At 42.7% G+C, this 14,087-nt stretch overlaps 1 protein-coding gene across 2 annotated transcripts in view; it reads left to right on the top strand.

The window, feature by feature from the left end:
- The window catches only part of Usp48 (ubiquitin specific peptidase 48), a 70,543-nt gene that overhangs the window by 24,641 nt on the left and 31,815 nt on the right, over nt 1-14,087 (top strand). The window contains exons 9-14 of one of the 2 annotated variants that reach the window (XM_041651339.1): nt 943-1,122; nt 3,868-3,993; nt 4,498-4,647; nt 8,873-9,070; nt 10,758-10,872; nt 13,072-13,202. In XM_041651339.1, coding sequence (XP_041507273.1) covers nt 943-1,122; nt 3,868-3,993; nt 4,498-4,647; nt 8,873-9,070; nt 10,758-10,872; nt 13,072-13,202 — 900 coding nt within the window. Of the gene's footprint in view, nt 1-942; nt 1,123-3,864; nt 3,994-4,497; nt 4,648-8,872; nt 9,071-10,757; nt 10,873-13,071; nt 13,203-14,087 lie in introns of both variants that reach the window. The other variant, XM_041651338.1, reaches the window with a different exon arrangement.

Raw genomic sequence — 14,087 nt, 5'->3', positions numbered from 1 at the left:
ATCCCTTGTGTCTACAAAGGTCAGAAGAGGGCATTAGATCCAGTTATGGATGACTGTGAGCCTGTCTGTGGGTGCTGGAACCACTGGCTGCCTTTTAGGTTTGTTTTGATTGTTTTTTTGTTTTACATTTTGTTTTAATTGTATGTGTTGGAGTGATTTGTCTTTATGTATGTTTGTATACCGTTTGCATGACTAACCTGGTTTTTCTTTTCTTTTTCTTCCTTTTGAACAGGGTCTCAGTAGATCAGGCTAGTTTGAAATTTACAGAGATCCCTCTGCCTCCCCAGTGTTGGGATTAAAGACATATACCACTACACCCAGCTACTTTTTCCAAACTTTGGAAGGTTTTATTGAGCTGGGCATAGAGGTACACACCTTTTATCCCAGAACTCCGGAGGCAGAGGCAGGTAAATGAATCTCTGAGTTTGAGTCCAGCCTGATCTACATAGCTGAGTTCCAGGCCAGACCAAAAAAAAAAAAAAAAGTTTTATTCTTTTTTTTTCCCCCCCATTTTAAGTTTTGGTTGTTTTGAGACGTGGCTCACGTATATTCCAGCCTTCTCTGGAATATATACATACATATATGTTTGTATGTAATATATAGCTGACGCTGTCGTCCAACTTGTGGTAATCTTCCTGCTTCAGCCTTCCTTGTTTTAGTTGCCAATACTGTAAAAAGGAAGAAAAGTCACCTTATTTTATCTCCGCCCATTTGAGTAGTTTAGCTGCACATAACCCACAGTAGCCTTGAACTTGTTGATCCTGTTACCTCAGTCTCTGGGATGCTGGGTCGTAGGGGTACAACCACTATGCCCGGCTCTTCGGTGTCACATTTTGTATTTGGTCAGATGGATAAAGAACTGATAACATTGTTATCAGTTTAGGCTAAAGCTGTAAGGTATGTTGTCATGGAAAGTATTCTTATGCCCTTTTCTCCTTGTAGGTGGGTCCTTTGTGTATGAACTCAGTGCCGTCCTCATCCACAGAGGAGTGAGTGCTTATTCTGGCCACTACATCGCCCATGTGAAAGATCCTCAGTCTGGAGAATGGTACAAGTTCAATGATGAAGACATAGAGAAGATGGAGGGGAAGAAATTACAACTAGGGATTGAGGAAGATCTAGGTAAAACCTTTAAGTTGTGAGTGCCCTTTTAAAATATAAATTTTGTTGTGGTTGTTGTTTTGAGACAGGGTCACAATGTAGCTCTGGCTATCCTGGAACTTAATAAGCAGACCAGGCTGGCCTTGAACTCAGAGATCTGCCTGCCTCTGCCCCCTTAGTTCTGTATTAAAGGTGTGCACCACCATGCCTGTCTTAAAATATTTTTTTTTTTTACTGGCAATGTTTGATGCTGTCATCAAGATTGTTAATGGTTATTAAGGATATTTAACACCACTAGGCATCTCTTATTAGCAGTTCGTGCTTCAAGATAAACCAAACATTTTGCCCCAGAGATGACCAGGAAAGCATGAAGATGAAGGGGTCAGTTTCAGTTATAGTTTATTCCCTGGGCAGGGGAAGGATGGTTATAGGTTCCCAGAAGAAGTATGCCATCTTCTTTCTGAGTTGAGACGTTAGTAACTGTGGCAGAAAACCTGTGTTCTGAGCATGGTCTCATGACCCCTCTCATCAGCTCAGCTGTTATCATCAGCTGTAGCTTTGTTTCCCAGTGAGTTGTCAGATCTTATGGGAGCCAGTGATCTTTTTCACTTCGCCACCTGGGATCTGAAATTTTTTTTTAAAATTATTTTGGTATTATTATTGTTTGATATACTGAAGATTTTAGTTATTTTGAGAGAGTCCCAGGTTGGATGTGCCTCTTGGTTCCTCTGCCATGGTACAGCTGGGATTACACCTGTGCACCAGCACACCTGGCTCACAGCCGAGTTGCCAAGGCTTCTTGGCTCCTAGGCCTGCCTTGCTGGCTTAGTGTCTCTAAGTCTCATTCCATTTATAGACTGTTACTTTTTTTTTCTTTTTTTTTGGGGGGGGGGGTGGTTCGAGACAGGGTTTCTCTGTAGCTTTGGAGCCTGTCCTGGAACTAGCTTTTGTAGACCAGGCTGGCCTCACAGAGATCCACCTACCTCTGCCTCCCGAGTTCTGGGATTAAAGGCGTGCGCCACCACCTGGCTGACTGTTGCTTTTCTTGTTAGTGTTGCATGTCTGACATAGAAAGCTGAAGGCTGAAAAGCTTTGAAAAGTGAAGCTCATGATTTTAGGGCATTGTGGGCCTTCATGGCGGGGAAGGTCTTGAGTAAGCAGCTCAGCTCTTGACGGCTGAAGTATGTGGATATCCAAGATGAACTTTGCAGTAGAGAGCACTAGGAGTAAGGACCAGCCCTACCACACTATATCTGCCAGTCTGCCCCATCCTAAACTTCACACCTGTTCTAGGTCCTGCCACTAGCTGGGGAATAAGCATTCTAAACAGGTCTGTGGTGGGCTTTTTTTGTTTTTTGTTTTTCAAGACAGGGTTTCTCTGTGGCTTTTTTGGAGCCTGTCCTGGAACTAGCTCTGTAGACCAGGCTGGTCTCGAACTCACAGAGATCCGCCTGCCTCTGCCTCTCGAGTGCTGGGATTAAAGGCATGCGCCACCATCGCCCGGCTTTTTTTTTTTTTAAAGTTCCTAATTTTCAATGTAGTGGTTTTTTATGGTAACACTGTTAAGATCAAATTTATTTTATTGTACTTTTCATAAGGTAAGCCTTAGATTGTAAGTAATTATGTTTTCATTTTGTGTGTTTCTTACTGAAGTTTATTGTAGCTGTCTACATTATGGCAATGGAGTTATGGAGTTGTAAGAGTTAAAGTCTTAGGGAGCTGGAGCAGTTGCTTAGCTGAGGATTTGGTGCATGCTGGGTTGTGGTGGCACACACCTTTAATCCAAGCGCTATGGAGGCAGAGGCAGGCGGATCTCTGTGAGTTCGAGGCCAACCTGGTCCACAGAATAAATTCTAGGACTGCTAGTGCTACACAGAAACTTTTTCTAGATGTACTTGGTGCTCTCAGAGGGTAAAAGTTTGGTTCTTCGCACCCACATCTGGCAGCTCACAGGCACTCCAGCTCCATATGCTTAGGGCTTCCTCCACAGGTACCTATACTTATGTTCACATGTCTGCATGCACGTGTGCGCGCACACACAATTTAAAAATAAGTCTTTTTTAACGTCTTGTGAGGGTCTACCATCCATTTTATACATACGGCAGTTCTCAGTTTTAGAAGAGCTTAAGAGAATCTCTTTGCTTGTCAGTATTCTGTTCTGATACTTAAATAACTTTTTCATTTGGATTTTTTGAGATAGTTTTTGTTTGTTTTGTTTTGAGTGTGTGCTTATTTTTCCTGTTTATAAGTGTACCACAGGCTTTTCTGCCCATGGCGGCCAGAACAGGTGTGTGATCTTCAGAAGAGTGGCAGAACTGGAAGCCGAGTTACGTTTGGTTATAAACTAACACTTGGCGCTGGGAACGGAAAGCTCTGTTCCTCTGCAAGAATAGCCCGTGCTCTTACCTGCTGAGCCAGATCTCCACTCCTAGAAATTGTGTGTGTGCATGCATGTGCACGTGCACTCGGGTGTATGCAGAAGTCAGGTCAATCTCGGGTCCCCCGGGTGCCATCCACTTTGTTTTTTGAGACAGGGTTTCTAATAGGTTGGAGTTTATTGTTTAGGGCCAGCAATCCCCAGGGATTTGCCTCTCCCCACTGCTTGAGTACTGAGATTGCAAGTGTGTGCCACTGCACGCAGCTTTTTAAATGTGCGTTTGGGGATGTTTGTGCACTGAGCATATAAGTAATTTTTTTATGTATCCCCCAAGTCCCTAAGGTATGGACCATCTAGTTAAGTTGTCTTTTATTTCTTTATCCCAGCAGAGCCTTCTAAATCCCAGACCCGTAAACCCAAGTGTGGCAAAGGAACTCATTGTTCTCGAAATGCATACATGTTGGTTTATAGACTGCAAACCCAGGAAAAGAATCACACAGTGGTTCAAGTCCCAGGTAATCACTTTTTCTAAATTGTTTCTGGAGATGCTGTAGAATTCTGTACTTCCAGGTGGATTAGTGACCATCACCAGACTGCTCACATTGTAGCAGGTCTCTTCAGTATGGTAGATGTCAATGAAAGTGAGTGCTGGTCACAAATCAACAACTACTGAGTTTTTGGAACGACTGAGCCTTAGGACTGTTCTATTACCCCAACCTCCCAAAAAAGGCAGAAACAATTGTCAGTGTTAGAAGGTAGCTTAAATTGATGTTCGGTTTTATTTTGTTCAACTTGTAGAGCTAAAGAAACTGGTCTCCCTGGCCTGTTCCACACACTGTAGTGTAGAGCCATTTGATGTTTCTGGGCAGTCGGGGTAGGGATCACCTGACTGCATTCCACCTTCGGTTTCACCAGTAGAGGGTTCCATTCATTCATCCCTAGATGATAATGTGCACATCAGTGTAGTCTTTGTCTTTGGGAGAGAGGGTGAGATTGGTTTTTGTGTCTCTCTCGGACAGCCTTTCTTCAAGAGCTGGTGGACCGGGACAATTCCAAGTTTGAGGAGTGGTGTGGTGAAATGGCTGAGATGCGCAGACAGAGTGTGGACAAAGGCAGAGCGAAACACGAGGAGGTGAAGGAGCTGTACCAAAGGTTGCCCGCCGGAACTGGTCTGTGAGATATTCCGGGACAACACTATTGCCATTGACTGTCTGGGGTTTTGCTTTTGTGGTGCTTTAATCTTTAAATGTTGTAAAAAGTGTTTATGAAAAACCAATCTTCTCTCCTAGAGGCCAGCTCAAACACGCTAAAATCACTATGAAAACTGGCAGTAACTAGATATCAAGCATCCTATATAATTTTGTCACTTCCTTTTTGAATTGGGAGGCTATTCCTGAATGATAAATCCTAGGTCAACTCTCTGCATTTTTGACCTGTAAAGACCTTTTTACTGTGGGCTGAAGAGATTGCTCAGGGGAAAAGGTGCTTGTTGCCAAGCCTAAAAACCTGAGTTTGATTCCCAGGACACACATGGTGGGAAAGAACTTGACTTCAACAGACTCTTCTCTGACCTTTGTATGCTTGCATGCCAACCTCCTCTCCATGCACACACATACAGTCATAAATTTTTTTAAAGAAGATATTTTACTTCTACGCATGGTGGTGCATACCTTTAATTCCAGCACCTGAAGAGGCAGAGGTTGTCAGATCCCTGTGAGATAGAGGCTGGTCTACATAATGAAACTTTGTCTTAAAACCAATTTTTTTTCTTCTGTGAGATAAAATGTTTCTAAAGCCAGATCTGCTTGGATCACTGTGGCCTTTCTTCTGTTTTTAAATACTTTGTTTTCTAAGGGTATTAACTGATATGTGTGTGTGTGTGTACAATTTTTCATATGAAATGTTGAGGTAGAAAATCTTACCTAGTTCACCTCTGATACAACCTGCTCATCTGTTTATGTGTCCTGTTTATTCAAATTTACCTTGTGCCTTCAGTGGCTATGAATTGTTTGTCAAATCACAAAATACATCTTCCAGCCTCGCTCCTGCATATGGAGGAGAGCAATGTGTATGTAGTACTTAAAATAAGCATTCAAGCATAAAATTGTACAGATGGTTTCACTTTTTTGTATTAATTTTCCATTGCTGCTATAATTTATATCAAAGAAGACTTACATCCCTAGGCCAGTATGAATAGTCTTGAGGTATTTCCTCCTGTGACTGGTACAGCTCAGATGAGGGTCATGTGCTTGAAAAGATAGGTCCCGACCCAGCACCCAAAGGAGGAAAAACATCATACCAAACTGCTGCTTGATTTGATTCACTTCCTTCTTTGTGACTTGGTACTTGAACTGTGTTTAAGTGCTAGAAGTATCTGAAAGATTCACTGACCTGTATTTATTAGGAAATAAACTCAGGAGTGAGAGCACTCAGTTCATGGGCCTCAAGTCTAAAGTGTTGGCCATAGAAATCTGTTCTCCAAACTGTAGTCAGTTTCTTGGACTGTGCAGAAGGAAAAGAGGACTCCTGCCCCGAAGACAGAATGGCATGAGGGAGTGAGGGTGAAGCTTTGTGGGGCAAAGTGCATACTTGTGTCTGGAGAGACCCTGGATCGTGAACCACTCACTCTTAGGGCGCCATGATGGCTTCTATACTTTGGCCAATCAGGACCCTTACCTATTGGGAACTCCTCATTCTAAAACAATCATCGTTTTATATTGTTGTATGAGTATTCTTTTGAAAGGCCACCTGTCCTAAAAATCCAAAGTCTCAGTGTAAATGAAAAATCACATTATCATTTTGGCTGCTATTATTTAAACTTGAAGGTGCTTGAATTCTAGAGAAACGGTTATATTTTTTCATGCTATTATTATTCAGGACTCTTAACTTTGTTATACTCAAAATCCATTTTTTAAATTTTATTTATTTTGGACCTCACATCAAACTCACTCATGATATTTGACTTATTTCAAGATGACCTTACTCAGTAACCCAGGGTGGCCTCAAATTCATGACAGTTCTCCTTCCTCAGCTTCCTTGGTGCTGGGATTACAGGGGCATCACTGTAGCTAATGCTTGCTCTCCCAGGACCCCAGCACACTGAAGCCAAAGCTGGGTAATTATGAGTAGGAGGTTAGATCAGAATCGTGTACAGTGTCTGCTACTGTAAAGGCAGAAGTGATTTCCCCCACCAATCTTGGGATATTACATTAATTCATAATCATTTAAAAGCTAAAATAGCAAAACTTCATTTGGGAAGTTTTCAGTGAGATTCTAGTAGATGATTGGACAGGTTACCTTGGACCTACCTGCCTTTGAGCACATATTCATTGTGTGTCTTTATCGTCCAAGGACTTCCTCCTTATAGTGCTTAATTATTTTTGTCTTCTGGGACAAGGTCTCCCTGTAGCTCAAGCTGGTCTGGAGCTCACCATGTAGCTCCTGCTGGCCTCAAACACGGGTGACTCTCCCACTTTAGTCCCCTGAGTGCTGGGATTATAGATGAGAGCCACCACTGCCAGGTTCAATAGGCAGATCCATTTGGCCCATCCCCCCAACAGAAGGTGTCGCCCTCTGTTCACTTTTCTGTGGATGCTGGAAGAACAGAACCTGGAGAATTATTCCTTAAGTGGGAACCTGTATCAGTCCCTCACTCTCCTTGAAAATACTCAAAACTTTACTCTCTGACTTTGTATAGGAAGTATTTAATATTGAAGACTTTATTTCCCACAGATAAGGGTCACCTCCCCCCCCCCACCTTCCTTTTACACTCAGTCTAAACCTGATAAACAGCACAGAATGAGGGAGGTGTTTTGAATATAATTGGTTATGGTATGATTTGGGGGTCTGGGGTGATATTAGTACTGGGGATTGAACAAGGGCAGTGCACATTCAGGGCAGTCTCTCTACTCTGAGCTGTGTGCCTCACTAAAAGCATGTATGTATTATTGTTTTGCTTTTCATTTGTTGATGGTGTTGGGGATTCGGCCCAGGGCTGCACTCATGTTAGGCAAATAGCGCATCATTGAACTACACCCCAGCCCTTGTCATGCTGATACTTGTAGGATGCCACGACCATTTTACCTGTCCTGTGTCTTACGGTCTCCTCTTATAGATTTTGTTTGTATGTATAATTAACTTTTCTATATCTCTTTTCTTCCAAAAAGCTCAAAATGCTTCACATATCTTATCTTTTACACTCAGCAACATCTCTGTGAGGTAGGTAGAAGGCAGGTATTATTACCTTCATTTTGCAAATTAAAGATCTGAAGCCTAGAGAGTTTAAGTGACTTGCTCACGTTGAGTTTCTAAGGTAGAACTTGGATTAGACTTTGGTCTCAGCAAGCAGGTCATCTCCCCCTGCAGCTGCCTAGTGCTGCCCCTTGCTGTCCAGTTTCAGTGCAAAAGTGGATCTGACACGCCAATTTTTTTTTTTTTTGTCAAAACATTGAAATGTTTGAACTAAAATGAAGTGGGAGTTAACTTTCTGGATGTGTGACTCCGGGGATGTGAAACTGGTCACAGTGAGCTTTGCGTTAAGTGTCTGCCCCTCAGATCTCGCCAGAAGTAGCACACGATACAAATACATGAATTCAACCTTTGTGTGTTTTCTTCTATGTTTTATGCTGGGACTCACTGGAGATCTTTGTAAGTAATCAAAGCTGTCCCTTTATTTTTAACTTTGCCTTTTGGGGAACTCTGGGACTCCCTCTCCCCAAGTTAAAATTTGTTTTGAAATGTCTGGTGTTCTTAGTTTTTGAACCTGAAAACTGATAATTCTGTTCTAGTGTACTCTGCCCTAGAACTTATTTCAAATGCATTATTTTCTTGAAATTAATAGCAATGAAATGAATAGATCGTAACACAGACTTTGGGGAAATCATAAATACTTTTTCTTAATACCAGTCCCATCCTGGATTCAGGAAAGTTGAATGATGAAATGAGCTTGTGAAGTGTGGTTGTAGGTGACAAGGTTAAATTTTTAATTCAGCTCGATCCTGACTTCTCATTTTAATCTTCAGATATATATCACACAGTTGTGCAGAGTAAGGGATGAGGTGATGATTTTCCATTCAGCACCCAAGTGTCCTCATGGAAGCTCTGCTGTGCTCTCAAGCAAGGCACTTCTCTCTGTGGATGCCTCTTGTAGAATGTGGCTAATAATACCCGCCGATCCCATAGGGCTCTGTGCAGATGTGTTTCCATGTATAACGCGAGGTCACAGAAGTGCTAGCTAACTGGGATTTGTAGTCACACATCAGACACCTCCCACTGATTCTTCTGATCCTGCTGACTTTGGACAAAGTTTGTGCTGTCTTTTGAGGACAATGACTTGTATCACTTAGTCCAAAACTGTAAAAGTACATAGTTTCTTCCCATTCCTTTTTTTCTCAGAGGCCTATGAATTTGTCTCTCTTGAATGGCTGCAGAAGTGGTTGGATGAATCAACACCCACCAAACCTATTGATAATCATGCTTGCCTATGTTCCCACGACAAGCTTCATCCAGATAAAATATCAATTATGAAGAGAATATCGGAATATGCGGCTGACATTTTCTACAGTCGCTATGGAGGAGGTCCAAGACTAACTGGTAAGTCAGAGTGTCCATCCTCTCGGCTTACACTCTACTCTCTGAGATCAGTACTGGATGACAACCTGAAGTTAACTGAGAGACTGAGCATTCTTATACTTTGCAAAATGGGCTCGCCAAGTAGAGCTGAAGCGCTGCTAGGCGACTGGTGGAGTGCAGACAGAATGGATTCCCAGCACATACACTAATCTTTCTCAAAGCCTTGAGCCTTTGTTTGCAAAGCTCATTCTGTCTTGTTTGTGTAGGTTTGGGAAATTGCTTCTTAGTTTCTAAATCTGCTTAGTTCTTGAATGTACAGAAGCTATATAGCCAAAATTAGCCAATCTGTTTAGTTTTGGCTACTTCTTCTCAAGCAAGTGTCTACTTATTTCTATTTAAAATTTTTATTTATTTAGTATGTCTACACTACATGTTCTTTTTAATGAGCAACTGGCCACATGGGTTCTATGCTAATCTCCACTGAGGCTAAGGGAATTGCATGACCTCCAGTTCCTCTTTCCTGAAGTGAAGTGCTACTTTTGGTTATGCTTAACATTTAATTATATGCTCTAGGCCTTTTGCATTCTAAAGTACTCACCATCCAGAATTAATAAATCATGCAATGGGAATCTTTTTGGAGGGGGGGGGGCTTCTCAGTGTATCCATGGCTGTCCCATCCCAGGCTGTCCCACTTTGTAAACAAGCCGGCCTTGAACTCAGAGATCCATCCACCTCTGCCTCCTGAGTGCTGGGACTAAAGGCGCATACCACCACTGCCTGGCTAAATCTTTTTATAGGTGTTTTGACTGCATGTATGTCTGTGTATAATGTGTATGCCTGGTGCCAAGAAGGGCAGAAGGGGGCATCATCCCCTGGAAATGTAGTTATGGATGTGAGCCACCATGTTGGTCTTGGGAATTGACCTGGGTCGTCTGCAAGAACAAGTGCTCTCAACCACTGAGCCATCTCTCCGACTCCCATAGGATCTTTCAAGGAATCACATTTCAGGACCGATGTGGTGTCGCTGTAGGTGAAAGCACTTGCCACAAAGCCCATTGACCTGAATGCTTCCTGGGACCCCCTTGATGGAAAAAAACAGACTCCATGTAGTTAGTCCTCAAATGTGTACTGTGGCACGTGCATGTGCACGTGTATTATATACCCTCAGTAATAATAAATGAAATTTAAACACAGAAACAGCATGTGATTTCTAGAGCATCTGCGCACTGTGCTATGTCCTCTATTGTTCTCATCCCTTCAGTGTTCTGTGCTTAGGAAGTTATGTCTGCATGAAGACTATTACATGTATAGTTGTTGGATATGTTGTTGACCCTCCCTCCGCTAGTTAGATTCGTTTGATTAACTACTATAGTTGATAAACACTGTCTTCATTATTTAGAAAACTTATTGTATGAGTGAGTATCTAGATCAACAAGATCGGGATATAGAAAGACTATTGTAATAATTCGATTTGGCCAGGTGTGGTATCATACGCCTTTAATCCCAGCACTCGGGAGCAGAGGCAGGCAGAACTCTGTGAGTTTGAGGTCTCCCAGGGCTGTTAAACAGAGAAATCCTGTTTTGGGGAGTGGCAGGAATTTGTGGTTTAGATTTAAAATTCTTGTGTATTTTGTTTAGTACTGGAAACATTCTCATAGGAAGTCTGTGTGAGAATGAAGTTTATTTTCATTGTCTTTCTTGCCTTTAGTGAAAGCCCTGTGTAAGGACTGTGTTGTAGAACGTTGTCGTGTACTGCGCCTGAAGAGCCAATTAAATGAAGATTACAAAACCGTCAACAATTTGCTGAAAACAACAATGAAGGGGTATGTTACACAGCATGCTGTTTATGAGAGCCTACAACATTGCCAGGCAGTAATCAGACAGCTGCTTGCTCATTTTAGGAAAGAGTTGACTGTTAAGGGAAGGTTGGTAGCCGAGCAGTTCTCAAGTAAAACCTGTACCGTGAGAATAGCTAGGAATCCAGCTGTATTCCTAGCACTTTAGAGGCTAAGACAGGAGGACATCTTGGACTACAGGAGCGAGTGAGCATCCTTTACTTTTTTCCCCCACAGTATTCACTTGCATGTGTATGTGTGTTTGTTCATGTTTGTGGGCATGTGCACATTTCCTGACCCGTGTAGACATGAAAGAGTACAGCTTTCAGTTGGTAGTTCTCTCCTTTCACTGTGTAGTCTAAGGAATTGAACTCAGGTCCTGCCATGCTTGGCAGCAAGCACCTTTACTGCTGAGCCCAGGATGCTTAACAAAAATATTTTTCTTTCTGCGGTTGGGGAGATGATCTTGTGGACTGTGGGCTTCCCTTGCTAATATGAAGATGAGTTCAGGTCCTGAATAGCCACATAAAGAGTTACATGGTCGTCCCAGGAGGCAGAAGTGGGGGATTCCTGGGACAAGCTAGAAGCAGTGCACTCCGGGTAAAGAGACCCCTCCTCAGTGAATAAAGAGGAAGACCACTGACCTTGCACCTCAAAACACTTTGTACCTTTAAGCATATGTGTGCCCATGCACCTTTAAACATTGCAAAACACACCGCATACACATTTCTTAGTTTAATTTAAAAAATTTATTTATTTTATGTGTAGGTGTTTTGCCTGCATGTACATCTTGTTTATGTTTCCCACAGAAGGTGCAAATGGTCATTGGATCCCTGGGGAATAGAATAGCCACATAAAGAGTTACATGGTCGTCCCAGGAGGCAGAAGTGGGGGATTCCTGGGACAAGCTAGAAGCAGTGCACTCCGGGTAAAGAGACCCCTCCTCAGTGAATAAAGAGGAAGACCACTGACCTTGCACCTCAAAACACTTTGTACCTTTAAGCATATGTGTGCCCATGCACCTTTAAACATTGCAAAACACACCGCATACACATTTCTTAGTTTAATTTAAAAAATTTATTTATTTTATGTGTAGGTGTTTTGCCTGCATGTACATCTTGTTTATGTTTCCCACAGAAGGTGCAAATGGTCATTGGATCCCTGGGGAATAGAGTACAGACAGCTGTGAACCATCTTTTGGGTTCTCTTAATCAAACTCAGGTTGTCTGAAAATACAGCCAGTGCTCTTAACCACTGAGCCCTCTTTCCAGCCTTAAACTAGAAATTTTGTTTTGTTTAAAACAGGGTTTCTCTGAGTAGCTCTGGCTGTCTTAGAACTCTCTGTAGACCAAATTGGCCTTGAATTCACAGTCCACCTGCCTCTCTGCCTCCTGCGTGTTAGAATTAAAGACATGTACCACCATCACCCAGCTAAATTAGAATTGTCTTAAAAAATGAATTTTTGCAGTGCTTACTCTGTGAAAATAAATTGAGTCAGACACAGCCTTCGCTCTGTAAAAGAGGAAGGGGAGAGGTCTGAACCTGACCACGTGAGCCAATACTCAGACTTAGAGTACAGAAAGCTTGTCTGGAGAACCATCACTCAGGCCTGGGAAGGTATGTCTCCTTCAGCAAGGATGAAGTGATGCTGAGACAAACGGGGGATTCAGTGGGTGTTGGGTGTCAAACCCCACTCCACAGAGCACCTCTAATTCAACCAAGAGTCATTAAGTGATGGCATCTGCTGTGTTCATGTCATTTGTTCCTAAGTATCTCCCAGCAGACCTCAGCCTGGTCTCCCTTTGGCCCAATTCTACAAGGCCTCCTCTGTGACATCAGTAAGGGTGTGTATACCTAAGTATCTTTGTGCCAACTTAGATACTAAGAGTTGTGTGTGCTAAGAGTAGTGATCAAGTGGAAGAAAGTTGAATATGATTGAAATGGATTTGAACTCAACGTGTGAGAAAGATAGCATGATCTAGAATGGAAACAAAGCAATAGACACCTGGAGTTCAGTAGTGAGGCATGAAAATGGCTCGAATCAGGAATCGGATTAAAAACAGTTGTGTGCACAGTAGTGATTTGACTGTTTATAATCATTTTAGTTGTGGGCTTCAGGGGAAAGACATAAAAGGAGGGAACATTAAGAGTCACCTGCTAGGGCTTAACATTCTCTCTTTTCCACAGCAATGATGGATTTTGGGTGGGAAAGTCTTCCTTGCGCAGCTGGCGCCAGCTGGCCCTTGAACAACTAGATGAGCAGGATGGTGAGGCGGAGCAAAGCAACGGGAAGATAAACGGGAGCCCCTTCAATAAAGGTGATGGGGGAATCCATGACTCCAGAGTTAGAATCTTTGTAGTTTTTTTTTTGGTGGGGGGTGGCTTTGTTCTCTTTATCCATGGGGATCCTTCCACCACCCCAGCTGCTGCTGCTTTTGCACTGTAGGTTTCTGTGCCTAGCCTTTTCTTGAACTTTCACGAGTGCTTGCAGAGTTGAAGTATCTCCATGGCAAAGCTGCACTGTGGTCCCCCTCCCGCCATTTCCCCACAACTGCACTGTGTTCAGCTTGCTCATGTGCTCCGTAGGAAACACTAGGCCCTAGCCTTTCAATCTTCATTTTCAGTAAAATTGCCTTAATAAAAATTTATGCCCCTGTATGTTAAGATGTTTATTAAGTCTCAAGGTCTCAGAAACAGCTAAGGGCAAATAACAGAGTTCAAACTTTTGAAATTCCACTCACAGACTCAACAGAGCCTTGGGGGCATCTCCTTTAGTGAGCTCTGGGCTCAAGTGCCACCTAGTCAGTCACGTGCAGAGTCAAGTCAGTTCTGCTCCAGCCTCCAGGGAGGGAAGGGTAATGGGCTTCAGAAAGCCCTGCATGCTGTTGAGCTCAGCAGTTTGGCTTTAGGATAGCAGCCAATGACCAATGTGACCTCTGCACTCTGCCTCAAAGAGGGCAGGGCTTGGAAAACTTGTTACTTGTTCTTTCTTTTTGAGTCCTGCTTTCAGACAGGAAATCATGTTATTGTAAACCTAACAGTAAACAGATGCCAAAGGCATTTAGAATAACTTAGGTCTAAACTGGAGACTTGTGATTTTGGCCATCACTAATTTTGAGGTCAATTATGCTCACTAGTGCTATGTCGTTAGTGACTTGTGAATAGTTATTTTCACCCGATTTCCTCCCTCACACCCCCTTTGT

The sequence above is a fragment of the Microtus oregoni genome, unplaced genomic scaffold (assembly GCF_018167655.1).
Source record: "Microtus oregoni isolate MIOR12 unplaced genomic scaffold, Mior012 000005F_ref0000423, whole genome shotgun sequence".
NCBI lineage: Eukaryota > Metazoa > Chordata > Mammalia > Rodentia > Cricetidae > Microtus > Microtus oregoni.
The sequence above is the reverse complement of the archived record's forward strand: the minus strand, read 5'-3'. Positions and strand labels throughout refer to the sequence as shown.